This window comes from Seriola dumerili, unplaced genomic scaffold (assembly GCF_002260705.1).
Source record: "Seriola dumerili isolate Sdu_G_001 unplaced genomic scaffold, Sdu_1.0 BDQW01000149.1, whole genome shotgun sequence".
NCBI classification, from domain to species: domain Eukaryota; kingdom Metazoa; phylum Chordata; class Actinopteri; order Carangiformes; family Carangidae; genus Seriola; species Seriola dumerili.
Genome location: NW_019174404.1, coordinates 13,319,186 through 13,346,099, shown reverse-complemented (window position 1 = coordinate 13,346,099; position 26,914 = coordinate 13,319,186). Strand labels below are relative to the sequence as shown.

At 42.1% G+C, this 26,914-nt stretch overlaps 1 protein-coding gene across 1 annotated transcript in view; it reads right to left on the bottom strand.

The window, feature by feature from the left end:
* LOC111225962 (latent-transforming growth factor beta-binding protein 2-like) overlaps positions 1–20,695 on the bottom strand; it is a 36,990-nt gene extending 16,295 nt beyond the window's left edge. The window contains exons 1-3 of the mRNA XM_022751029.1: positions 20,313–20,695; positions 17,383–17,456; positions 5,278–5,539 (exon numbers count right to left, since the gene is read on the bottom strand). Of these exons, the coding sequence (XP_022606750.1) occupies positions 5,278–5,539; positions 17,383–17,456; positions 20,313–20,695 (719 nt within the window). The remainder of the gene's footprint in view (positions 1–5,277; positions 5,540–17,382; positions 17,457–20,312) is intronic.
* Positions 20,696–26,914: the final 6,219 nt, after the last annotated feature.

Below are 26,914 nucleotides of genomic sequence, written 5' to 3'. Positions count from 1 at the left end.
AACATTTGAAAATCATGTATCATTTTCCTTCCACTTCACAATTATGCGCCTATCACATAAAATCCCAATAAAATACATTTATGTTTGTGGTTGTAACGTGACAAAATGTGGAAAAGTTCAAGGGGTACGAATAGTTTTGCAAGCCACTGTATATTGTGTCTAAAAAGCACATTGGCACACTAACTGTCTAGCAGTGTCAGATACTAAACTGCCAGGCACTCACACTAAAAGCACAGTGTTAAAAAAAAAAACTACAGTAGCTGACACGTTTCAAGTCCTGGTGTGTCGATGATGTTGCATTGGATTGTAGCAAAATTTAAGCTAGGTTTGACTTTATTGTCAAACAACCCCTGCGTCTCAGTGGACTCATTTAAATGAATGAAGGGGCCCTGTTTTTTCACACAGTGCTATTGTCTGTCTGAACACAGCTTTAGAAAAGGTAGATAGTGACTATCATTACTTTTTCAACTTGTGACATCACACCGAGAGGTAGTTCAGATTGACTCGGTGCAATTTCATTTTTTCAAAAAGTTGGTGAAGCAATGAAGAACACCACCCTTGTGCTTAAGCAGAATGTAAATAATAGCTTTAACTATAAACTCCACATCGAGACGAGACAATGTCTGTTCTAAAATAGAAGAGGTAATTTAATAATCAGATCTACAGTATGTTTAAGCTCTAGTTCAAAGACTATACCAACTTGAACCCAATGCAGTATCACTGTACAGCTCTGTTACTCAGGTAGGTGCTGCCAGCCCAGCTGTCCTGACTCTGATTATGTAACCAGAGAGAGATCAGAGACCAGAGAGAGATGACCTTTGGAGGGATGACCGGCATACTGCACACACATCCTGCTCTGCCCTGCTCTGTTTCCTGCAGAGGGCTGATGTAAGAGAATGGTAGGGGTGTGACGTTAATATGAAGGACTCATAGGAGTCGGTGAATATCTCCTCTATGTGTTATCACCAGCTTAGCCAGGAGTGTTCGCCACTGGCCCTGACCTTCGTACTGGGAGCTGACAGACCAGCTGTGATCTGCAAGATCATGTGCTGACAGGGACAAGCCTTTCACTGCTGCTGAGCACAGCACTCACAGGAAACGCTGGGTTGCAGCGAAATGCATTTGTTCCACCGCACAGGTCAGAGGAGGAAACAGTTATTTGTTTGCCAGCTGCATATAGGATGTACCTATTTTCAATTTTACAGTTTGAATCTCACAGAACAGGCAGCTGAGACCTTTGGGACACAGTTGAAAGGGTCAGAGGAAAGGTGGAAGCCTGGAGACAGGAATACAAGAAGAGGGAGTAGGGTATGGAGTTGTTTTCACGTCTCACAATTTTGACTGAACAGGAGGATCCTCATATGTTTTGTCCATCCCACTAAGACTTTTACCCAAGGCTGTCACTGATAAATGTGCTGGACCCATCCAGCAGGAGTATTCATGAAACAGTTTATACTCTAAAATAACATTTCACAGTGGAGGTGTGCTTGGACAGGGCTGACAACATGTCAATCATTAGATTTTCAGAGAGAAATTCCAGCTTAAAGAAGCTACATTTTTGAATGGACAGATGTGGTAATACCATATGGGCAATAGAGCAAGCACAAAGGTGTGTTCAGATAGAAAAAGCTGTAATTGGGCAAAGATAGAAGCTAATTCGCCCAGACTGGTACCAGTTTAAGTAAAGATGTGTCCCCACAAGCAGAAAGTGAAAATTTCACACTTACCCTGTGGTAAGTGATGGGTAACAATGATTAGGTTGCTAGCTAGCTATAATCTAGGTGTACTGTTTGGGGTAAATAAACAGTCCTATCAACAAATTTGCACAAAAATTCTAGAGGCAAAATTAGCTTTGCATTCTGTCTGAACTCAGAGTTTCGTTCTGAGATGACTGAAAATTAACATTGAGGCACTGAGGGAAACTGCTAGCTGCTAGCTGGACAGGAAATCTTGCGGGCATCTAAATATTTGACTCTGACGGTCTTGTCCATTTCAGTGTTACCACATTTTGGAAAGGCACTTAAAAAATTCTGAATAACTTATGTAATGTTATTGGGTAAGCGCAAAAAAATACGCTGTTGCAAAAGAAGTCTATAACGATTTGATGCATGCAAATGTTGCTCAAGTAAATAATTCGGGTAATTAAAAACACCTACTGTCAAAGCCATGCCAAAGAAAAAAACGGCTACTTCAATCAAGTGTTAATAAAAGCACTTACTCTTTAACAGAGTAACCAGACTGCAAATTCTCTTTTAGTTGCTCAATGCCTAATCGAAAAAGCCTGTGCCTAGCCGCACAAATTTTAAGTGCTGGCCTGCTGAAAATTGAGTTAATCATCATCTTCACTGAGATGTTGACAAACCGCCTAAAAGCAACCACAGACACGACAATTTCCCTGTCTGTTGACGTGCAGACTGTGACCGAGAGCTGACTGGATAGTGAGAAGTAAGGCCGAGCAGCAGGTATGGAGAGTTTAACTGATTCAAGACTTTAAACTGCTCAGCCACTTTCCCTTCTTCAGCTGCACAAATTTCTTTCTCTGATTGATGTTTTCTCTTATTATCATTCTTTTTGTTCGGTCCCCCCTTGTCTGTCTCATTCCTTCTCTACACTATTTCTTGTTCTTGGCGCCACTTGACAGGCTGGGTCAGTAATAGGGTGATCCTGACATAACAAGTTAAGTCCGCTCCAAGAAAGACATATATAGTACCTCACACCTTCTCTAGTAGGGAAAAATGAAAGGAGACTGGCTGGGTGCTGCTTGTACGGAGTGGCCTTTGCTTCTTCAAGTGGGGGCAAGACCAACATGATCTATCTGAGCCTGAGCGTCTGTCCTCCCCACTCCTCTTCTTACTCCTTAATTGAGCCTTGGCACTGGTCTTGTCTCTCTATCTGACTCTCACTCTGTGTGACCTCACATTGCTCGTGCTTTCCTAGCCTTGGAAACAGTGGAACATCAGCCTGATATATGAAACCAAGACTTGCATCCACCACTTCTCCAGGGGGAACACTGTTCCACCCCTAAAAGATCATTCTGGGCCGAGAGAATGCAGAACATTTGCAGCAGTTCACGAGGGCTGAGCTTTAAATGTGCATTACACAAGCACTCAAATTGCTTCCTGGAAGTACCAATGAAAGAGAATCAAATATTCAAATAATTTTTTGACTAATGTTTAAATGAAGGCATTTTACAATTTTGGCACAAGTTTTTATTCTGTCCTGAAGATTTCAGGGAAATCTGTCAACTAGTAATTGGATTAGTCTGAGCTGCGTGCTTGGCAATTTTGTACTGCAGCAAAGGGAAATGGCTCATCTTGAACTTAACAGCACCTATTACAAACAGTTAGTCAGCTTCAGTAGAAACATGACTGTGAAAGCAGACGTAGTACGGGCAATTGTGACTCAGGAACACTGTCTGCCTCTTACAATGTTGAACCTGTAGCCTCGTCTCTTTCTATTTTTCCCAGATCTGTGACTCAGGACGCAAAAATGTCCTGTGAGTCAAGAACAAAGAAAACATATGCATAGCAACTGTGCACTCTACAGAGGTCTTGTATTGATTAGAAGATTTACTATGACTCCAAGATAATCGTTTTGGGATAGGAGGATGTATAAAAACTCTTATGAACCATCTGCCAAAACATTTAGCAGAGTTTCAGAGCTACCACAAACATGTGGATGGCTCAGCCAACGTAAATCCATAGCACCAGTAAAAGCGCAAAATGACACAAGACCCTCACAATTAGCAAGAGGAGCACCATAAATGTCAGATGTAATTGAGAATGTTTAAGTGGTTTGGTGGAGAGAAATTACACAGATGACAAACTGGCTAAAAAGTGAATGATGACCTCAGTGCCCAAACAAATTATGGCACTTTAACCAACTGTGAGCGGATTAGAAAAGCACTGGGCCTGGGTCCAAAATGGAGCACAATTTGACAAGATAAGTCTGAACCTGTAAGCAATAACAATCCATCAAAATATTCCCGGAAATAATTACTCCCTTTCAACATCCTTGATCATGAATATGGTTCTAGCCATGGTAAAGTGATTAATCAAATCAAAAAGTTGTTTCCAACAAGATTGGAACTAAAACAGTCAGACGTTCAAGCCAAGAAACTATTAGGCCTGTCTGATTAGCAGTCTTTGGAGAATTTGCTGAATGCACTGAAAGACCCCTTAGTCTGAGCAATTATGAGCTGGATACATTATAGTCACAGTTATTCCACTACATCAAAGAACGAGCTGAAACAGTCAAAGCCTAAAGAAAATATAATCTTCCTGCTCGGTTTTCAAAGCAAATAGCATGGGTTAATACTTCTGTCTGGTAAATCATCTTATATTTTCCTATATTTTACAGATTTACTTAATACATTTTCAGGCATGGCAGCAAATGGAAGCAAAAGCTTACTTGATTTACTTAGTATTTGTTTTACTTAAAGTGTATTAAAGATTTAACATATGAACCTAGTCATCTGGTTTGATTTATTGCAACGATAAACACAACCAGCATTGAATAGGAGTGTAATGAACTACTGTTTGTTCAAGAGCCTTTAAATAATTTCTAATAGAGCAGTGTGTCAATTTGTTTTCTGTGAGCCTGCCTGTATGACAGTAATGGTAGCTAAAACAAATATCTCTCTGTGAAATAACACAGAATACTGTATATTAACATATGTTCACCACATAAAAAAAAAAAAGTTTTCATATGCTCTGAAAAACCACTGTTATCAAAATAAAGAATGAGACTCCCCAACTTTGTTGCCGTATGAAACAGTAATCATTTCCAGACAGTTATTCAAGAGCTGAAGGTGCAAGTACATCGTTTGAACAAACTGAGCGAACTTATTGTCCCATTAGTGACCCAGCTAACAAGTTTGCTAACTGATCGCTAACGCTAGCATTCAACTGACAAGCTAGCTAACTCTGCCTTTTTTCCTCCTTAATGTCTCTTTATTGACTGATTGTTATCATTAGAGTGTTATCTCTCAAATAATGTACAATCATGAGCATGGACAAAATAGAAAGAATCTCAGAGAACTATTGTGATTGACCAGTGATAGTCAGGCAGCGACTGCTAGTGTGTTAGCCATCAGCTTGCCTACCATAGTTTATCAACTACCCCTACAAGAAGTCCTTCCATGATTGCTTTCTGGTTAGAGTCAATAGAAAAACTTTCTATTTAAATGTTTTTTTAATCTGTCTTTTTTTGGCAAAGCTGTGAGGCTCTCTCTGGCTATAATAAGAGGAGGTGGAGAAGCACAGCTGCATCACTTACACAGGCTGCCTGGTGGTCGCAGGTCGTGGGGTCTGAACCTTGGTGGTGTCGATGGCCTGCCTTTCTGAAGGCCTTCTCCGTGGTTGGTCTTTCTGGAAAGGGTTGGTGCCGGGTCGAACACGCCTTAGGGCGCCGCCGTCATGGATGTACACCTGCTCTGGAGCCACCTCCTCACAGCGGGGCCCCTGGAAGCCTGAGCGACACACACAGGTATGTGGCCGGCTGCAGGAGCCACGGTTCTGGCAGGGGGGCTGGCAGTCAGCTGAAGAGAGAGCACAGATGGAGATCAAGTTTTTCAGCAGGTCATGTTAGAGCATGTGCCCCCACTTGTATGAAGGAGCAGAAGCAGGAATGGTTTTCCTGCTACTGCTCCTTCATGCCTTCCCCTGATCTCAACACTGGGGCTCACTTTAAATTGATTCAATCAAGGGGCCATTAGTTTCACTTCTCAACCTTTTTTGTCCTTTTCATTCAGCAGAGAGCCTGGAGGGGCTGTCATGTTCAATTTCTCTTGAGTCTTTAACTGCCCTGTTTAGTCTAAATGTATATGATCACTTACATTAAATCCTTATCCAATTTATCACTGAAGTAAAGCCTATGCTTCAGGTTCATGGCTGAGTTTAGTGCCGCCGGCATTTCTATACAGAGTGATTTCCTAAAAATACCTTTCGTCACTGATCTAGAATCCAGTGTGTGCTTTCACTGTAACACAGGCAGCTTAAAAAGGTAATAAAAGTAGGAGGTCATAAAAAAATGAGCGAATGGGAAAAACTGGTTACTGAAGGCCAACTGCAAATAGCTGACACTTCATCAAAGAAAATGCCTGTAAGAGCTGTATCTTTTATTTGAAAAACAAACTGAATCTGAAGGGGCTTACTGTACCTACAAGACGAATGTGCGCATAATATTTATCAATAGTCTGCAAATGCACAGTATTGAGGTCATTTCATGGTCATGGAAAAATAATCTGTGTCACTCTACCAGCCCACCCCACACCCTCCCATCACACTCCAGATACTTGAAGCACTGAAAGAGCTGTGGCACGCAATTAAAGTAAACAAGCTCTCGATCTTGTGACACACATGTATGTAGAAGACAGCAATTGAGGATTTATGACATTGTCCTCAAACAGTAAATCAGGCCACTGGTCTGTGGTGGCTAAAACAAACAGCGGCACTCTGTCAACAGGGCTATGGAATGCTATTGACACAGATGCTGTGGACACTCACAGATCGCAGGCAGGAACGCTGCCACGGCTCTTGGCAGAGAGGAGCGCTGGCAGTCCAAAAGGGCCCCACTGGGTGCGAACAGCGCTCTACCTGCTGCACGCTTCCTGTTATTGCGATACTGCTCAGACTCCGGGGCCACTTTTAATGTTTCTTTTAGTCTTGAGTGAAAGTACAGTGGCCCCAAACATGACAACGCTTTATTAACAAGAGTCGCGTCAGACTTTTATTCCATAGACTTATTCCCACAAAGAGAGCCAAATGAAGCTCTGTAATTAGGGTTTCTCAGATCATGATACATGTTAATTGAAAGACCACTGTATTACGTATCATCAGTCTGCGGTATGATGAGAAAACTAACAAATTGAGGATTAAATATCAGACAATCACCACTCTCTTCTGCTTTATGGTGAAGCAAATTTTATTTAGACCAACTAATTCACTCGAGCATTTCATTTTAACTACTCTGAGGAAAATGTAGACCATTTTTTGATGAAGCATACACATCTAGAGAAATGTGGTTGTGGATTTGTGTAACTTGGTACATGATCCGAATTTTCCATCATGGGATAAAACAGGAATTGCCTGAGCTCTGTTTGGCAAGGAGTTAAATACATCATCTAAGTAAAGTACAGGCTGGCTCAGTGCCATCGCCTTGTCCAGAGTCTGTTTAACCTCAAGTTTGGGGATAAAGTGGGGAATCAAATAGGCCACAGATTCCAGTGACATTATGCTACAGGGGGAGAACTTGGTAATGTGTGAAACTGCATTCTTCAAATAAACTGTCTCAATTGAAACGAGAAACAGCGCAGGGCAGAAAAATAACCCAATAAATGGCGGTTCACGGTTGGCTTCTGATGGGATATGTGTTCAGACGAGTGACGTGTGACCTGACACCAGACAAACATGTCGCCTGCGCTGACAATAGAGTGGACAGGTCAGTGACTCTGGGCCTGACATGTGCCCCACATGAAGCCTCTTGCGTGGCTGCGGCATACGGTGTCACTGCCCCTCTGTGTTGTCTCTGCGCCCTGCCTCTGGGCTGTTGAGCACAATGTCGCAGTAATTGCTGTCGTACAGATTTGTCTTGCACATCATTAAAACTAATTGCCTCGCATTCCACCCATTTCACAAATATGTGCAGCAATTATTACTTTGCGAGAGTAATAATAAAATGAGAATCCATCGGAAATAAAAGAGGAGAAATGGCAAACATTCCTGGCATTGCCACTTCAGCCTTAATTATGACTGAGACAGACTGGCCAAGTTTTTGGAGATTGTGTCCAAATCCAGTCATCTGAAAAGAGGAGACTATTAGACTGTTGTTGGCAGCTCGGAACCTTCCAAACAAACATGCTGATCCAGACGAATAAGTAATAAAACACATTATTAATATGGAAACAGCATTTTCTTTGGGCTTAGCTAAAATATCTTCAACTTCATATCGAAGTGAGTCAGATGTCTTCAAACCCCCTCAATCTTGATACTCATCGAGAAAGTTTGAGGAGGTCTTCAGTGTCTGAGTAACATCTCTAAAGCAATGCCTGACAGCTATGGTGAATACAAATATCCATCCTTCGCCAAATAGTACTCACTTGGGGGTTAAAGAAGCACTTTTCATATAATGTAAGTTATTTCTTCTGTCAAAGTTCTTGGTTGGTTTTTAGGCGATCAGAAGAGGAATTCTGTACATGTATTACAAGCAACCTGGGGGTCATTATTGAGGTAAGTATTGTTCATAATTTCCCTAGTGGGTTACTGTTACCTGTTACAAGCTTAGGTTTGCATGTGCGTGTATATCCAAGGAAAATTACCATTCTTGTCCCCCCCCTCCTCTGGACTCTCATTTCCAACTTAGCGCTCGTTTCCAGTCCATTACAATCCACCAGAGATTCTTCTTTCCCTCTCTCTGACTCAAAGTAATACAACCCATCAAATCTTTATAGTCCTTTCATTCAGCAAAGGGCAATTTGAAACCAATATCTGAGATAGCTCAAACATGTAGCGAAATCTCCTCGCTTTACATAGGTCAACAGTGCTACCAGAGGAAACCTGACATTTTGGAAAATAATATTGATAATGAAAGCATAATCGCAATGCTCTTGGGAAGGACTACTCTACAGCCTGAGCGTCATTATGAGATTTAGAAACTGGGAGCTGCTCCGGAGATTAGAATTTAGTCGAATATGACAAAAGGCTTGACTGAAGGCCCTTTCAAACCCTGAAAAGGGAGACAGGAAGCTAGGAAATAAGAATGAAAGGTAAAATGGCATTAGAAATGTTGGTTGGAGCAACTTACCTCTTTGGCTGTTGCAGTGTAGCCATCTCTCTGAATATACTCTAGAAAATAGTAAGTTTTCATACTGTCGGTAGAACGTGTGCACTGTCACAGACATTTGTAAAACTCCTCTGACTGAATATGTAGTCTGGCAAACCTCCTGTGATGACAGCAGGAGCCTCTCTGTAGGAGTCACCACAGACCCTAACAGATCTCATGAAATAGGTCAAGTGTTCAAGATTGTGGGAGGCAGCGGGGAGAGACAAGGTTAAAAATTTGGACTCACTATCCACTGAAGAAGTAAGAATTGGTCTATTGAGCAGTTAATACAATTGCCTCTCAATGCTAATCATTTCAAGTGAGTGTTAATCTCTTTACAACATGTGATTTCCACATGGTTGCCAGAGTAAGTGCTATCATTTCAGGCTTGCCAAACGCTAACTTTGCTGTCTACAACCGAAGTGCTGTTACTGTAACTCTGCATGCTTTCATTAAAAGCTCAGAATCAAACTTCCCTATTGTTCTAATCAGAAGCAGAAGGAAGGGAGCCTGACACTGTTTGACAGATCCTTTATTTTCTCTTTGTGGTAAGTCTTACAAGCGTAATATTTCACCAAATTAAGGTGCCTCTGTCATAGATGCACATTTTTCAATCAGTATGGGTTTTTCAGTCCAATACAGTAGTTGCAGCTTTTATTCTCCTAACCCACCTCAGCTCTGTGGGGGGATTTTGTTAACCTACATCTGACCCATGACACTGTGTACATTACTTTTAGCCACGCTATATCATGCCTCCACCGCACTCCTCAAACTCCCACATTCAGCTTCTAATGAGCCACATGCTGGGGCGCTCTGTGGAGGATATCTGGATCTGGGGGCGTGCGCCCGCAACTTGTAAAGCTGACTCTGTGAGACGTGGTGTTCACCAAAAACCCACAAACCCCATCATCCTGAGGGATCACATCCCAACAACTTCCATATGGTCTTTAAGCAGGAGGGTGCTATGATATATGGTCGGCTATGGGCTGCCCTAACAACACTGTGGCCTCTGTGAGCGTGTGTGTGACTGAAGGAGAGGGCTGCTTGTTGTTAATGTTAATCTGCAAGTCAATAAAGCCCAGTCTCTTTTTTTGGGTATCTGCAGGGAGATCTGTAGGAGCATGTGCACTTTTTTGCATCATGACGTTGTTAAAAAAAAGAGAAGCAAAACAAGTGTACTGCAAGAATGCTTTTACTTCTCTCTTCATTATTTCCGTATTACGAACAGCTCACGAACAAAGACGTTCAAATAAACAAAAAAGAAATTATACAGGAAGATGTCTAGGTCCAGACGCTGACTACTACTTCATTTCACCACGCTTTCGTCTATGGTAGCAATTAGAAAAACATGTGGCACAGGAGGCCAGAACAAGACCCAATTGCAACCTACAAACAGACACACCAGCTGGAGTGGAGAAAGCTGCACTCCTGGTTTGGGGAGACAAACTAAAAGCGAGCTGTCCAGCGTCTATGTTAATGATGGGCTTTGGGACGATAGGGTGTGTATTGATTACAGGATCTGTCTAATGGGCCATAACTCTCTACAGGGCTGCCAAGGGAGTGTTTTGCCCCTGAACTGTGAACTGTGCAACCCCCACAAATCCACACACACGACATATAAAGCCGTGGAGGGCTCTGTGGCTGTCTGTGTTGCTGTAATTTCAACCCCAGCTCAATGGCGTCACGAGAAACACCAGCATCTTAAAAACCTCCTTCTGTTCTTGTAAAACAGAGGACGCTGCACAGGAGGCTCGGTTCTCATCGGCGTTAGGTCTTTTTATTTTATTTTTTCAAACATTTGGTAAAATAAAATTTAATTATTTTTCATTTTGCTTTTGTAATTTGAATGACTCACTGCTGCAGAATAATTGTACATTTACTCTTTTTCATCTTTTTCATCAAATAAAAAAAATGAGAAGTAACTCTCAGCTCTGCTGCTGCCTATAGGATGTTGTAAATTAAAAACTGCACACAGGATATTGACTCATCATATTTACAGTAACTCTGCTGAAGAACTAATGCATTTAGCAGTGGTATTCAGCAGGATAGTCCGGGTGACTCGGAGGATCGTGATGCACACTGTATCATGTGCTTGGCTGTGACTCATGACCTAGCCACATATACTATCCTATTAAGTGCATATGCCATGACAAACCTCTTTACCTACAGTATTGTAATGGTGCTATTGATGTGTAACGACCTTCTTGAACTTCAGCATGAGTTTTTGTCTGAAAGTTATAATATGTATGACTAGGCCTATGTTATATATTTTTTGAGTAGTGTACTGAAATTATCTGAAATGTTTCCAGCAATTCTCTCAAACCTAGACAAATTTGTGATGTATTGTGTCATTTGGTCGCCTGTCAATGACATCATATCCCCTATGTGCATGGGTCAGAGTTGTGGTTGCCTGCCAGAAGCTCCAAATTGACTTTTATATAGTTTTAAAGCCACATACACTTTTTACACTTTGAACGTTTTCAACTATATATTTTAACCAGAATTTTAGTTATCGGACATCTGGATCTTAAGTTATCAGAGTAAAAAGCCAGTCGAATGTTAGGCAGCTCACCCACCAGCAGCTGGAAACGTCCTGTCCTGTGACCACTGAAGAGTGACGGCAAATCACAGATTTTTAAACTGAAACTGTTTAATTCCATTACCGGATATAATCCCATGGTCTGTTTGTTATGGAGAGGAGGACACATGTGCAGATAATTCCACTGCTGATAAAAACCTGCTGAACGTCTTGTTCATAACTTATTAAAAAAAAAAGGTAAGCAGTCTCAGCCTTCAGCTACTCCCTGTCCACCGAAGAGCGTAGGTGTATCACTGATTTTTAAACTGAAACTGCTTTCTGTGTGGGTTTCTACTGGTTTTAATCCCCCACCATTTGTTATGGAGAGGAAAGCCCCTCTGCAGAGATTTCGGCCACCGGTAAAAAGCAGCTGAACGTCTGGTTCATAAGAGAAACAATCAAAACAAAGGTTAGCAGCAGTCTCAGCTCCCAACGCTTCCCTGACGTCTAGTGTTCGCCATACAACATTGTCGAAAACACTTACTTTAAATGTGAAACTGCTTTATTCATCGCTGTTTTTACTGGTTATTCAGTGGTGAGGACAACTATCGATCCCACGATCCCACGCTATTTCATGACATCACCCAATGCCGACTTTTGCTATTGTTTTGATAGAGAGAGCCCAGCGTCAGAAATGACATATTGTGCGTTGAATGCAGAGAACAAATTTTACTGTAACATCGGGTCCAATATATTTGAATATTCTGTTGTGTGTCACAAAAAAAAAAACTGAGATGGCTTGTATCTATTAGGTGAAGATGGTGAACCTGCATTTTTGGATACCGTTTTGGAGGTCAGAAAACGTTAACACATGTACGTCCTTGATAGTTTACCAGCTGCTTCACACATGTGCAAGCAAAAGAAGAGCATCTGATGTGTTTCAGGTTTAAAACCGTCTTTTTATACTGCTGGGAGTACAAAATTATTTCATTGATTAACTCACATAAAACCCACACTGTGATGGCTTTGACAGCCATGAAAATCTCATTTCCTCTTTTGGACCTTAAATGAGCTTTCACTAAATCCAACCAACCAATGTTATTTGCATAGAATGAGGTAACCATTAAAATGTTGAACAGCAAAGTCAAGCTTTTAACATGACTTACATGGCTCTCAATGTGTTCACGCTGCAGAGCTTTAATCCTGCTCAAACTACAACGGAGACATGATGGAATATGAGAAACGTGCTACATTCTATATCTTTTGTTTAGAAAGAGAGGGATAGGTATCTTGTGATGGCAGAGGTAAGCAAGAGAGAGAGACTTTCTGCTTGAGGAGTTATTTTAGGGTTGGGATGGGGCCCTGAGCGGCACAGCAGGCCAAAGAAAGCTGGAAGGAAATCAAAAAGAAACTCCTCTCTACCGCATTTCACTCTGTCAATTACCAACTGCTTAAGAGACTGAAAACAACTTTATTCCTCCACGTGAATGATGCACCTTTCATCTGCACTCCCTAAGACAGCAACGGGTTTAAATCAAGGGCCATGTGTGTGCTTTTTTTTTTTGATGGGGTCGTGCTCTCAGTATTGGCTATTCTTGCAGCATGCTGCCATATGTAGCACATGCTTTCGCCAAAACATCATGATGTATAGTGTGGTGAAATAGATTCCACTGCAGAATCATAAGTCTGCTCTTTAGGGAGCACTCTGAGCTCAGGTAAAATGTAAAGCCAGTTGCTGTCTGTGCTGCAGGGAGTCTTTTCCCAGACTTTTCCCAACTTCAATATTGTCCCAGTCATTTTCTCTATGTGGTAAACTATGCCATTGATTATGGCTGAACACTGAATCGAAATATTATAGAAATCACAATATGGCAAAAAGTGCAATATCCAAATCGACCTGCAATATTTTGATAAAGGTCAAATGTGTCACAACATATTATAAATGAAGCATTGTGTTGGTACGGAGATGTCCCCACCTACAAATCATATTCTCCAGACAGAAAAACGTGCTTGTTTGGTACAGACCCCAGCAAAAATCACATTATCATCAATTATATTTTTTTTCAGTGAAAATTAAATGCAACGTTTACCATTCCCACTAAAATCAAGACTCGTCGCAATATCAGTCAATATAATCACAATGTAATTTCTTTTTTTGACATAGTTCAGCCTAACCATTACTGTAATCAAACTACTAAAAGAGCTGCAGGAAGCCAAGGCAACACAACATTAACTGTGATGCATAGTGACCCTGCCAGAGGTATGACGATACCTAGCGCTCCTTTTTAGCCACGCTAGCAGGAATCTTTGTTCACCACTTTGGTCAAGAATTAAATACCACAACAACTATTGAATAAATTGTTATGAAATGTTGTACAGACAACCCAGGCAAGACATTTCAGCTAGGACCATCATGAGGTTGACATTTTTTACTTTTAGTGACATAAGTTTTGGAGGGATTTCAATGAAATTTGGTACAGACCTCCATGTCTTCCTCAGGATGAAGTGTAATTTGGTGATTTTGGTGATCCCTTAACTTTTCCTCTATTGCCACCATCTGGTCAAAATTTCAATTTGCCACATGATTTATGAGCAAATACATAACTAATGACATCCCCCTCAGCCCCAGCTGTACTTTGTGTTCAGTGCTAAAAAGCAAACATTGCCATGCTAACACGCTAAACTAAGATGTTGAACATGGTGTAAACATTATACCTGCTCGTCATCAGCATGTTAACGTTGTCATTGTGAATATGTTAGCATGCTTATGTTAGCATTTACCTCATAGGACTGCTCTATCCTCAGTAAGTACAGCCTCACAGAGAAGCTAGCATGGCTGTAGCTCCTAATCTTGTTGTAAAACTAGTAGGTATAGCTACACTACTCCCACCTTACCAAAGAGCTCATTTAGCTCAGACTAACAGTGTGTGTCCTGCCTGGTAAAGCCTATCCAAGACCCCATTTACAGCCAGGTTTGAGTGAAAGCCACATTCAAGAGTGCTAAGAGTGAAGCTTCTGAGATACAAAGGAAAAGAGATAAACTTTAAATCTCCAGTAACACTGGCTTTCTAAACTTCCGACTATAATGATTTTTTTTTTCCAAGAAATGTTGTAAACCAAAACTTCAAAACGGTAATTACACTGAGACACAATGTCTAATTGAGGGTTACTGTATTTATCATAAAACATCCCAGAAATTCAAACCTTGATCCTAATTCAACAGCTAAGTAACATACTATTTTGTAAACAGATCTCTGTGGCCATTCCCAATACAAACTAGAGTGATGGTACAAATTTTACTGAATTAACATGCTGTTTTCTCTTTTTTAGCAATTACTGTTTGTGCAGGTGTACAACGTTCCCATGGCTTTCTTTTGCTGGCATATTTTATGAATGATGTGTTGTTAATGTATTGGTGAAGTATTGTTTTAAATTGGTGTAAGATTCCATGAAAAACATTACAAAATTTGATCTGGACATTTGACAGTGGCCATCTGCAGAGTTCAGCAGGAAGATTTAATCAGTTTTTGTGTCAAGACAGTGTTGACAGTTAAAGTAATGCAGCTGACAGGCAGTCTTGTATTCTAACTGAGGCAGTGGGGCTGCTGCTGGGTGAGGCTGCAATATGGCCTCCCTCTGCTCTTCATCTAAGCAACAATACTTTTGATGAACAGATGTGACTCTCAACACAGCAGGGAATAAGTATGAGAGCTGACCCAGAAACAAGATGCTCCATTCATCTCGATGAGAGCTTCGATCCTGTTTGTAAGTAAACAAATGGAAATGCAGCCAAGCTCACACCTGGCCTCATTTTACCAGCCAACCACAACAAACACACACACCTTTGGTTTTTGGCCACCATTCATTAAAAGTGCATTGGTTAGGTAAAACCTCAGTCATAAAAAACCTATGAAGTTTTACCTCTAATCACAGCAGGTCACTTGGCTAGAATGGAAATAAACATGACCCAACAGTGGAAATACAATGTTCTTAATGGATCAAAGCTTTGTGTCTCACAACTCTGGCTATTTTCTGCACTGGAATTTGCTTTAATACACAAACAGGTCTGTTAACCATCCGTCCCGAAGCTGAAAACAGAGACAGTCAGCACCAAGCTTGCCAGGACACGGGCAGGACTGAGTCTTCAGAGAGCCTTCAACCAGCAGACCCAAGGAGACCCAGACGTAGACCTTTTTATAAACACATTTCTAAAGAGATGTAGGCGCACTCCCGGGACAACAAGTGATCCAATTCCTGTCATATATTTGCTCTGACCTCAACCCAATTGAACAAGGAGGTATTGTTAGGAAGCCATAACTCTAGACACCCAATCCAGCCTCTCGGGTGAAGCCTGCAGCTGACACTTTTAATATTAGACATTACTTCAATCCCTTCAGCGAGAATTTCCTAGACGCAGCTCAGCCACGATATGTTTTTACTTATGCTCGCAGCCGACAGGTTTGTTCCTTTTCTTTCCCCCACTGTGAACATGTTTTCTCATGCTGCCATCTCCTAATAAAGCAAGCAGGGTCTCAGGCAGGGACAGAATAAAGATAGTCTGAGCCTGTTTTCCTCCACGGAGGTCTTCTACGTGGGGGCTTCCAGTCCCAGCTCAAGTCTGGGGCCTTTGTGTTGGCACCTTGCCTGCCATGGGACTTCACTCAGCTGATGATAGCATAGCCTCCAGTCAGACCTGGGTGAGGGCCAAGCTGTAAGAGGGTCCAGATGGTTGGACAGACCCTTGGCCTGCTCAGATTCACTGCCTTGTTTAACGTAGGCATGTTAGACTGGACCTGTTACTTTCTGGCAGATTATAAGTATTTACTCTTTTAATTTGGGTAACTGCAGCTCCATGTAAGATGTAATTTACACCTTGGTAACTGTGCCTTTAGCTGGGACTTGTGAAAAAATGGAAGGAGGCTTTGCACTGGGCAGGAGGGAAGGAGATCTAATTAGGAGGCTGCTGGGACCAGTCAGCTTGTTGTGTAATCGACTGGCTGAAATGTGTGTGAACTGTGTGTGTGTGTGTGTGTGTGTGTGTGTGTGTGTGTGTGTGTGTGTGTGTGGAAGATAATTAGCGGAGGACAAACACAGAAAACAGTAAACAAGTATAGCTGCTAGAAACATAGCTATCTGTCTAGATAGATAGATAGATAGATAGATAGACAGAGAGCTTGAGTCCCAATGTTAGTGAAGAAATGTTGCTTGCCATGTGAGTTTTACTTCACTTGTAAAATTTAAAGATATCTTTTTCTAAAAAAAAATCCCCAATTCCAACCTGTTATTTCAGTCTGTGGCAAACAATGGTGTTCATAAATGTGAAATTGACAAATGACATGCAATGAGTAAAACTGGTGGAGCCACTTCTATTTTAAGCTTGGCCTCTTTATCAAGAACTGGTCTAAAAAAAAAAATATGTGACACAAGTTAAACACAGATGTGTCAGCGTTATGATGAAAAGTAACAATTTCAACCCGTCTCTGTCAATATTGCGCTTCGAGAAGTGGCCAATGATTCATTCACAGCCACTCCACTTTTAATTATCTGGCTGTCAGGATATCCGATACTGCTGTGGTCAAATAAAAGAAGCAGAAGTTCCACCTATAATTAAGGGCTTGTGTCGAAAAGAGAGCCAAGTGCTAAGTGCTTGTAATTTCCATGCGAGGATCCTACATGAAGAGAAAAGGCAAACACCACATGATGAACATGACCATGGGGGCAATAACACCCTAGGAAAACTTTCGTAGAGCAATTCCACTTGACAGGACAGTCATTAGTAGCCTTTTTACTGCATTATTTTTCAGTCTGTGTGCATAAGATTGTAAAGCCTCTCTGTCTGCTAAGTTTCCTAGCTCCAAAAGCTATGCTATACTACAAATAAGGCTTGTCGCTGTGCTTTTGTGCCGTTTCAAGACTTCACAAACTTGTATGACCTTTGTTGCAAAGCAAGAAAATTGTTATCTTCAGTAACTGAATAAAAGAGTGAAAGTGCAAGTTACATTTATTTAAAATTTACGTCGGACAATTAAGTGTTTTTTCCTTACGTTTTATGCAGCGATTGGTTCCTGGTGCCAAAGCCCAGCCAGAGCAGCACTGCTGACCTCCACAGACATTCGGCCTGAACAAAGGAAGACATACACAGAAACCATAGTGAAGTAAGACACTGACAGAAATGTTTCAAGCATACAGTACATTAATATATAGAGCTATAAAAGTGAGTGTGGAATGCCTCAGACCCTTTCATGACAAACAGATCTGACTGCAAAGGCTGTTATTTATAGTTTCAAGATCATCCTGATGTGGCTGGCTCATTGATATGATCACCTATGAGATTACACTATAATTGCATTTCATTTGATAAAAAATTTCAGGGCAAGTCACGAAACTCTATCTGAGTGTGGACCCACAAGTCCCTCAATCTGTTATGCGAGAGTCCAGAGTGAAAACAAATACAGAGTTATCTGAGCCTTGAAGGGATTAGACACACGAGACATGAAAAGCACCCTGCATCTCCTATAAATCACTGAGCAAATGAGAGATGACAAGTTTTAAACAGTTATAACTGGATTCTTTGCACTCTTTAATCCTCACTTGCAGCGCAGGCCAATTTTTGCTGCAAGATAGATGAAAAGGCACCAGACCGCAAGAGCAACTTCAGGGCAACAGTCAACGCGCTGGCAAGGGTCTGTGCCCCGTCATCTTTTCACAAGATATTACAGTAAGTGGATGTCTGACTCATAGTGATTTGAGGAGATAACGGGGATTGACTCACTGACCTCAGTCGGAGTGCACTCATTAGATACTGCGAGAGCGTTACTGAGGCGTCACAGGGATATCATGCAGTTGTTTGGGCCCTCTGGCAGGCTTCGCTTTGTCATAAATCAAACACATCAGGCCAGGCCCATGCCAAAGACATCAGTCATCACATTTAAATTCCATCATGGGATATATGTATGTTTGTAATGGAGAACTTACAACATAATTAGGACCATGCCCCAGGTTAAAATATAGCAACGCCGTGTTCACACCTTGTTATATTTTTATTTAAACCCCCAACATGAGGAGGTGGAGTATTATTTCACAACTGAGCTATCTGGATCAGTCAAATGTCTGACAGGTGCACTGAAAACAGAAGGGGAGTCACACTGAGTCAACTTGAATGTAAAGGAGGGTTAAGTGAACCCAGCACCGCCAGTGCCGCGGGGTGTAGTAAATGAGTAAGCTGACTGGGAACTCCAAGAGGAAATGTGTCACGAAAAGCACTTTCTCTAACAAGCAGCAGATGATTCATCTGACGCTAATGAATCAAAGTGTTAAAATAACCGAGCAGACTACTATAAGGTAATGTTCCCGCAGATTTATGTAATGCTACCTTTATGCTTCTTTAAAACTCAAAGAGCCCTATTCATTTACCACTGAAATGTGTTTTGCTGGCAACGTCAAGCAAGGCATTTGCCCTGTGCTGCAATAAAGCATGTTGGATCTAATACTACAGGCAGCTATTTTCTTTATGCGCTACTTTAAATAGACAGCACCTCAATTCAACCATGCATCAGTGCAGCTGTCTGGGTGACGGATACGTTCAGAAATGTTGTTTTTAGTTTGTGCCTGTTGGTGCTACACGGTACAACACAGTTGTTCCATGGACAGTCAGTAAAATGTAGGTATAAGTAGTGGACAAGATCCCTGTCCAGCCTTTCTCTTGGGTGTTAAGTGGTGAGTTTTAGTTTTCAAAGTCCTGCACCACAAAGACGTCTTCAAGGACAAAAGTATCAGTAGCAAGCAGGTGGGTGAGGGAGCATGAACATATAGACCACTAGTCACTTTCCTCTTCATTTTTATCATGTTTTAGGCTTAACTCAGGTGAGTGCACATTAGACTACATGTATGCCTACAGATGGCAAACCATTTGGCTGAATCCTCCTATTGCTTGTAAAGCGTCCTCCATAAATTGGCCATATAAACATTCAATTTCCTAAAGGCAAGAGGCTCTGTTATGACACACAAAAGAGATATTTCATTTATATTTCACTGTCTGCAACCCAAGGTGAGCCATTCAAATTCCCCTCTGATTATTATGTAAACACTCTCCCCACCAGTGTGTATCATGCTTTGTCCCTATGGAACAAACAGGACTGGATGGACGAGGGTTCATTTAACAAAAAGAAAAGAGCTCTAATAAGGAAACAACCGACGGTCCTGTTTGGAGTTTAACAGAGACAAAAAAAAAATTGGGATTTGCAGCATTGAGAGAGGGCCATCGCAGAAACAGGTGTTTCTGATCACTAAGCAAATTTGCAAATGTTCACCAGCCGATGCTCCAGTTGAGCCACTACAATACATGGCCACAGGCAACAGCACAAAACTGGGGTGCACACATTGAAGTAGTCTGCAGCTACTCTCCTACTACGATTTAAATACACTGTAATGTGTGGTAATGGGAGGAAATGGTGATAATGCAGTGTTGCATGGGTCTCAAAACAGTTCAAATTCAGTTCACCCATTCATATACTCATTTGCTTCTCATTACAAGCATCCACTATCACCCCAGTTATCAGCACAGTGTTTAACCTCAGCTATTATTCCATGTCCTGCCATAACCTTGATGACAAAATACATACATTACACTAATTCATGTAGTTGTAGTGCAGCTCTTGTATGTGTACTGGTGTGTACTGTACAGCTTCATGCACTATATCCAACCAGCTTTGTATTGATATAGAGCAACACTTTGTAGCCATTTTCTTTGGGTAGTTAAGTTACATCATCACATGGTTTTCCTTACAGGAATAACGATTCTGCTTAAGTGGGCCACCACTACTTTACAGTAAACCACATGGACTGATGTACAGTAAAATAGGTCACACAAATTCCTACAGTTCACACAGTGAACTGGAATGGCTCCAGCAGCTTGATATAACAAAGTAAAACATTTTTTTTATTGGACTGTAGAGCACTTGGCTGTCACTCTTACCCAACAAGTCTCCTTGTGTTGGCAGACTTGCTGCTCTGCCTGCGGTTAACTCTGGCTCTGTGCTGCAGGCTGACTGGTTGTCTGGCGGTGCGCTGCGCACCATCCCGCGGCGCAGAGGCATGGTCCTCCCGGGAGACGCCTGCAGCATGAGCCGGTGAAGCTCTGGATGATGTGCCTCTGGGCACGCGGACCAGAGTCCTATACTGGCTGATCCGAGGAGAAGTTTCACCGGATGGTTTGGAGGATGCACGGTCCTCTGGTCCCCTTGGCAAGTGACCTTGACTCCTCACCCGTGACTGCTGCTGGTCCCAGACCGCCCGGTCTGCCCCTGCACACTCTTTCCTCCCACCTGTTGTGTCCTTGTGACTGTTGCCAACTCGCATGAGTGCAACAGTCAAAAGCATTAAAACAGCAAATCCTGCACGGTCCATTTTGAGCATGCAAAGTTTTGAAACTACCGCGTAAAAGGGCAGGTCGAGTTACAGTTAATCTAGAGCCACTGAAATATGAGCAAATAAAAAAAATCCGCGATTAGTCTACAAGAGTTCAGCAAGTCATCCTCTCCCAAGAATGAAAGAAGCCTGGATACCTCCTCATAATGCCCAGGTAAGAATTAAGCGGTATGTCTTCAGGATATCAAATCAGCTCCTAACCACAGTCCAAAAGTGAGAAACTCTACAAAACTTTTCTTCTTACTGCGCTGAAAAGAAACGTTATTATAAGCAAATATTATTCCATCTGTTTTAGTTTATGTTAAACAAGAAAAGAGGCGCAAAGACAGCAGCGCTTCGGCTCCAGGACTGCTGAGGCTCTACTCCTACTCCAAGTGAGAGAGTTTGAATCGTGCTCCCATGAATATCACCACCTCCTTGGATCTGAAGTCACCGGGAATTTTTGTAGGGATTGCATGCGCTTTGCAAGAAGAAACTCCCCCTTGTCGGCTGTATTGTTGCTTCCACTCACTGCACCGCTCGGTCCATGTGCCCACACGCACTTTCTCTGCCAAGTTACATCATCTTACTGTGTGTCTTTTTCTGATTCCTTTGAACGGGAGTATTGAAGTTATCATGACTGGAGCCGCATCAATCATTACATTCAGTTTGAATTAAAGTTGACAGGCTACTACAGTATCATAAAAATTAAGAAAACGTTTCCAGATGTTTTTTTCTTAAAGACTCTGCAGCACTATTAGTGGATTATTTCAGTTAATACTGTCTCTTTTATTAAGATTTGAATTCTTTGAGTTTAGGCTATTTTATCTTATCACAGTGTCACAGGACAGTGTGAAGCACTTTGAATTTAATTTACAATGCTGCAGTTCAACTTGTGCAGGTTACATCATATAAAACGAGAATCATAGCAGTCTGTAGACTCACAGACTCACTTTCATCTGGCAGTAAAAGGTATGGGAAGCTCACAGTTCAAACTCAAACTGAAACCTTGGAAAACTGGTCAGGTTATGTAACAAATCTCATTCATCTCCCCCTCTCATCCATGCTGCATCATCACTTTCCCTCCCACTGTCTGGAAACAACACATTACTCTTTTCCCAGAAGATCTTAAACAACCCAAAGAGAGGTAGCTCCCTGCTCTCATTCAACCCACAAAGATGCACGCCTGTGAGTGGTCCCTGAGCATCATTACCACTCACAGGACTGCCATCCAAAACACACAGCAGCCAAGAGGAAGGCTAGTAGTCTGCCCATTCTCCTTCTCACCATAGCTGAGATACACAAACCTCTGACAAGTGAAGTTTGACCAGGAAAACTAAAAAAAAACAAAAAAAAAAAAAAACTGTTACTGTATGAACACTTGAAGAGACAGAGTCCTTCCACCAGACTCTTTCTGTTGGCTCTGCAGGCAAACATAAGTGGAGACTTGGACTGAGCACCACAGCTGATTACAGCTCATCTTCCAACCCATGAGAAATCTAATTAGAGAAGGAGGCTGCATTTGTCTTCTGACTGTCCAGCGGTCTCACCCCACCCCCAGGCATGCCGTCTGCCGGGTGTCAATGGCGCCTCTGAAACCGATCATGGCCGGCTGACCCCAGCGTCCTTGAGGGTGACCAGGGCGTGCACAGACAGATCCACGAGGTGCTATCTGCTCAGTGACCTGTGGCTGCAGCTCAAGTGTCGCTGTACTTTAGCCTCAGTCAGTGTCTCTGTATCATGTTATATGTGCTGTACATTAACGTGAATAATCTTGCATTAATATTTTTGCACAATTTTGTCAGTGCTGTCAAATTTGTGTTTGTACAAACGGCAAAAGCTGGACAATTTATATGTCTCCATTGCTGCGACTGTCTACACTCAGTTGTCAGTTTATTAGAGCACACCCATCTAAAACTAATGCAGTCTAGGTTATAAAAGTTCAGTCATTGTTGAAACTCTTAGAGAGGTGTTGAATCATCTGCGTGGTTATTTTGGAGGATGCAGTTTGTGGTGCTGTTGAGCTGTATTGCATTATACTGACAAGTGTTTTCTATTATTTTGTCATTTATATCAATAAGGGTAGATGAAATAATAGAAACACCTCTCAGTATAATGCAATACAGGACCACAAATTGAATCAACACTTCTCTAGAACAGAACAAAAACTTGAACATTGCAGCCCTCATGGGGGCAGGCCTGCGGTATAAGACTGAACTGGTTTGAGCTACTGTATGTGTATGAACTGGCAACTGAGTGTATTTCAGCCACTCGAACGCAGTATGTGGTTAGTGTTCAGCTGTTACAGCCGACTTAATAAGTGGGTGTTTTTCAAATCAAATTTTAATTTTCCGTTGTTTCTTAATTAGTTGACCTACACAGCAAGCTTTCACATACCCTGTGGCAGCTGCAGAAGTACCCTCTGAGGCACAAGTACCCCTGGTTGGGAATCATTGAAGATCTGTGGAGCAGCCATCCATGTTATGAAATAGGACTTAATGTGGCCCAATTTGATACAATTTGCAGCATCTGGAGGAACTCTAGTATAAATACCAGGAGGATGTCTCTGGCTATGACCAAAGCTTTAACACAAAGAGTCCTTTGAAAACTCTGGCATGACAACCAAGCCACTCCTATCATCTTTCAAATGCGGAGCAGAAATATAACTGCATTACTCTGCACAGTTTCTTACAAAGCACAGGGTCGTAGCAGCAATAACAACATCCAAGTCTTGGAGTTACACCGACGCAAACAGCTTCTGTGTGTGCGTGTGTGTGTGCGTGTGTGTGTGTGTGTGCGTGCATGTGTGTGTGATGAAGAAAGCTCAAGGTGGATTTGATTTGTCTCCAGACTACTTAGTCCCTTCAATTGCTCCGCTTCCGAGATGGTTTTCAGTGTATAACCGTGAGGCAAAACTTTTATAGCTACTGAACACACGTTTGATGCCTCCTAATGAATCCTAGCATGGGAACCAACACTGTGTTTACCTGTCAGCATGAATGTACCAAGAGAGACACATTTGCATCCATTTAGTTGAGAGTGACTGCCTCGTCACCGCTGAGCGAGTGAAGGGTCAGGGTTCAAGTGTACCCATTGGAAAGCCAAACAGTATCATTGCACCCAGAATGTAGGGCTCTCATTATAACCAAGTATCAACAGCGAATTCTTAGCCTCGCCTCCAGAATTTTAAGTGATCCATGTGAATCAGTCTCTGTGATGACTTTCAATGGAGAGCACCAACAAGGAACGTCAATCTCTTCGTTAGCTACCTTTTGCCGTCTGTATCAAAGCCCCCAGCTCTCCTTCCTCTTTGCCCAGCAGCTAACATAATACTGACATTGTTCAGACTGGGCAGCCGTGAGGACCTGGGGGAAAACGTGGAAAAAGGAGGTTCGTTTGGCAGAGAACCGCTTCATAAAAGCTGAAATTATGTGCTTCATTAATGTAGTTTTTTTTCATTGAACATGACAGCTTTTCCTTGGAAGGAATATTATAGAAGACCTCCATCGTGCTTCCTAGCAGACTGAGCACTGTACATAAAACAGGCATTCACGCAACAAGAGGAAACAGTTGAAGATAGAGCAGGATAAATGTAATGTGCTTAGGCCAAGGACTACAGGGCCTTTCCCAGCTTGTATGAATGAAGTGCTGTCAGCTGGGTAATAGAAGTAGGTCACATGGGCGTTATTTAAGAGAGGCACTTCCACTTCGCCTTTCATGATATTCATTCTTGGTTTTTTTTGTTGTTTTTTTTTTTTTTTTTTTTTATATGGGTGCTGGCTTGAAAAAAAAAACTGAGAATTGTATGTGCATGTGTTTCAAAGCCATACTGTACATGCAACATACTGTCTTGCATGGCATTGTTATTCATTGCTGCAGACAAAGAGAAAATCTATCAACACCATCAACACTTTTAAAATAGTGGAGGGATCCAGAAACATGATAAAGTTAGACAGACACGACTGGCTATGTTTCTGACGCATGTCATAGCACTGGCAATACGTCCACCCTGCATTACTTCATGGGTGAATGATCGGCTCATTCATTTGTGGGTGTGAGTTGTTAAGTTAACAAAGGCTCTAAGCTGCCTGGGATGTCATCGGCAAGAAAACTGCAAAGATTAAATTAAGTACTTCCCTTTTACAAATTGCCCCTTTTGCGACCTCTGAAAAGTTTCACTAGTGAACAAGCGGTTTTGGCTTCGGTTGAGAAATCACATTGACAACTCGTATGTTACAGCACAGGTTGTGATATAGATGGACTCCTAGCTGTACAATAACCAACCGTCAAGCCTGGTGTCAGAGGTCATCGTGGAGAAACAAAAAGGACCAAATCCATCCTCGTACATTTAAGGTTTTGTTGATTTACTGTATGAGTCAGCGATATTATCAGCATGGCTCCATGAGCTTTAAGACCTGAAGAGGTTTAACGGATAGTTTTCTGCCTGACTTGATGGCGGCTAAATGTTTTATGGGCAAACCTCAGATGCTTCCTTGTCGTGCTCTTGATGTTCACGGTTAGCCAGCAGGGGCTTGTAGAACAGATTTGTGTGAGTTCTGCTGCTGTAATAAACTGTGTAGTGGACAGGGGTAAAGGTAACCATTTAATTTATCCACTTGGACGTGAACGCCTATGGAGCTGGAGCCCTGAATAGCTCTATTCCTTGAATATTTGAATACACTCTGGTGTCTGAGATAGGAATTCAAAAAAACATATAGACAGGAAGGCAGAAGTTGCCCTCCTGCTTCCATATAGGGGCTAAATATGTGAGAAGTAAAACATTTCTCTCACTGGCTAACTGTCAGTTAGCTGACAGAACCATCTCTGCTATATGAAATATGACCCAGGAAGCTGCATTACATTATAACCCAGATATCTGATCACGACTGTCCCCTTTTCTCGCCCATTTAACCAAAACTGTAAGATTCCTGTGGATTTAATGTAATTTACAGTTTTACATCAAGACATAAAAATTGTTTTATCGATGGCAGCCTTGGTGGGCCGTTGAAATATGCACTTGCTAACATTTTTAACTCGTCAGTCAGAAAATATACTGCTCAGTTCTGTAAATACTCTCTAAATCCTCCACTCTAGCCTTGAATTTTGTGGTGTAGTCCTTCTGTCTCTTGAAGTTTGATTTAACAGTGTCTCTCATGAACAATACACAGAGTGATGTCATGCTACTGCGTGATAAATGCCACTGGAGCAGATTCAAAGGGTGGATCATGCTGGCAGCCAATTAGGTCAAATAAGAAGTTGCCATAACTTTCCAGAAAGCATACATTTTCCAAAGATGTGGGGCCTTCCAGTCATTAGCCAGATGTAGCCTAAAACATCCAGATTCACATGAAATCAATCACCATGTAAATCAATACTGGCAGTAAAGTCTAAATAAGAGAAGGGATGGAGATTGTGCCCACTGCGACATGCATTCTTGTACGTTCTGAGTATTTAGTCGTCATGTTTTCTTTGGCTCTTAGCAGAATTCACCGAAGAAAAAGCAGGAGGGAGGAGTTAATGTGTGTGATAGATCATCCTGGCTGTTCACCCGCAGCTTTCTTCCTTTTTCTCCCCACTTTTCTCTCCCCTCCCTTTCAATTTTCCTGGCCCCTCAACCTCGATTCAGCGTGCCTCTCCAGCCGCTGGCCCAGGGCCCCAAGGGCTCTCCTCCTTCTGGTCCTCCTGGCTGTGACCTGGCCACAAGGCCTGCTGGACTGCCTCAGCAGCTATTTGTCCTGAAGGGGTGATAGATGGCCGTGCGTCTCACAGCTTCGGTCCCCATTCACTTTGTTTCATGATGTCTCCACCACGCGACCATGGAAAATCAAGGTCAAGCTTTTTCCACATTAGCAGCTTTACCAGGAGGATATAAATGGATATCTGCTGCAATTACCCTACATCCCCCCGCCCACCACAGGAGACAGAAATTGCTCCACACACTTATCTTAAAAGTACAAACTGATGGCTCTATTCAACACACTTTCATAACAGACGACATGAATGATGCAGAGGCAATATTACATGGGATATTTTAGAAATTGGGGCAAAGGTGAGACAGGAACCTGTGAGTTCATGCCAAGTGTCTGGCACCAAACTGCCTGTGACTTTCCAGTAGTTAACCACCTGTTTCAGACATGCAACCGGCGCTGTAAAGAGTAAAGGACTGAAGCC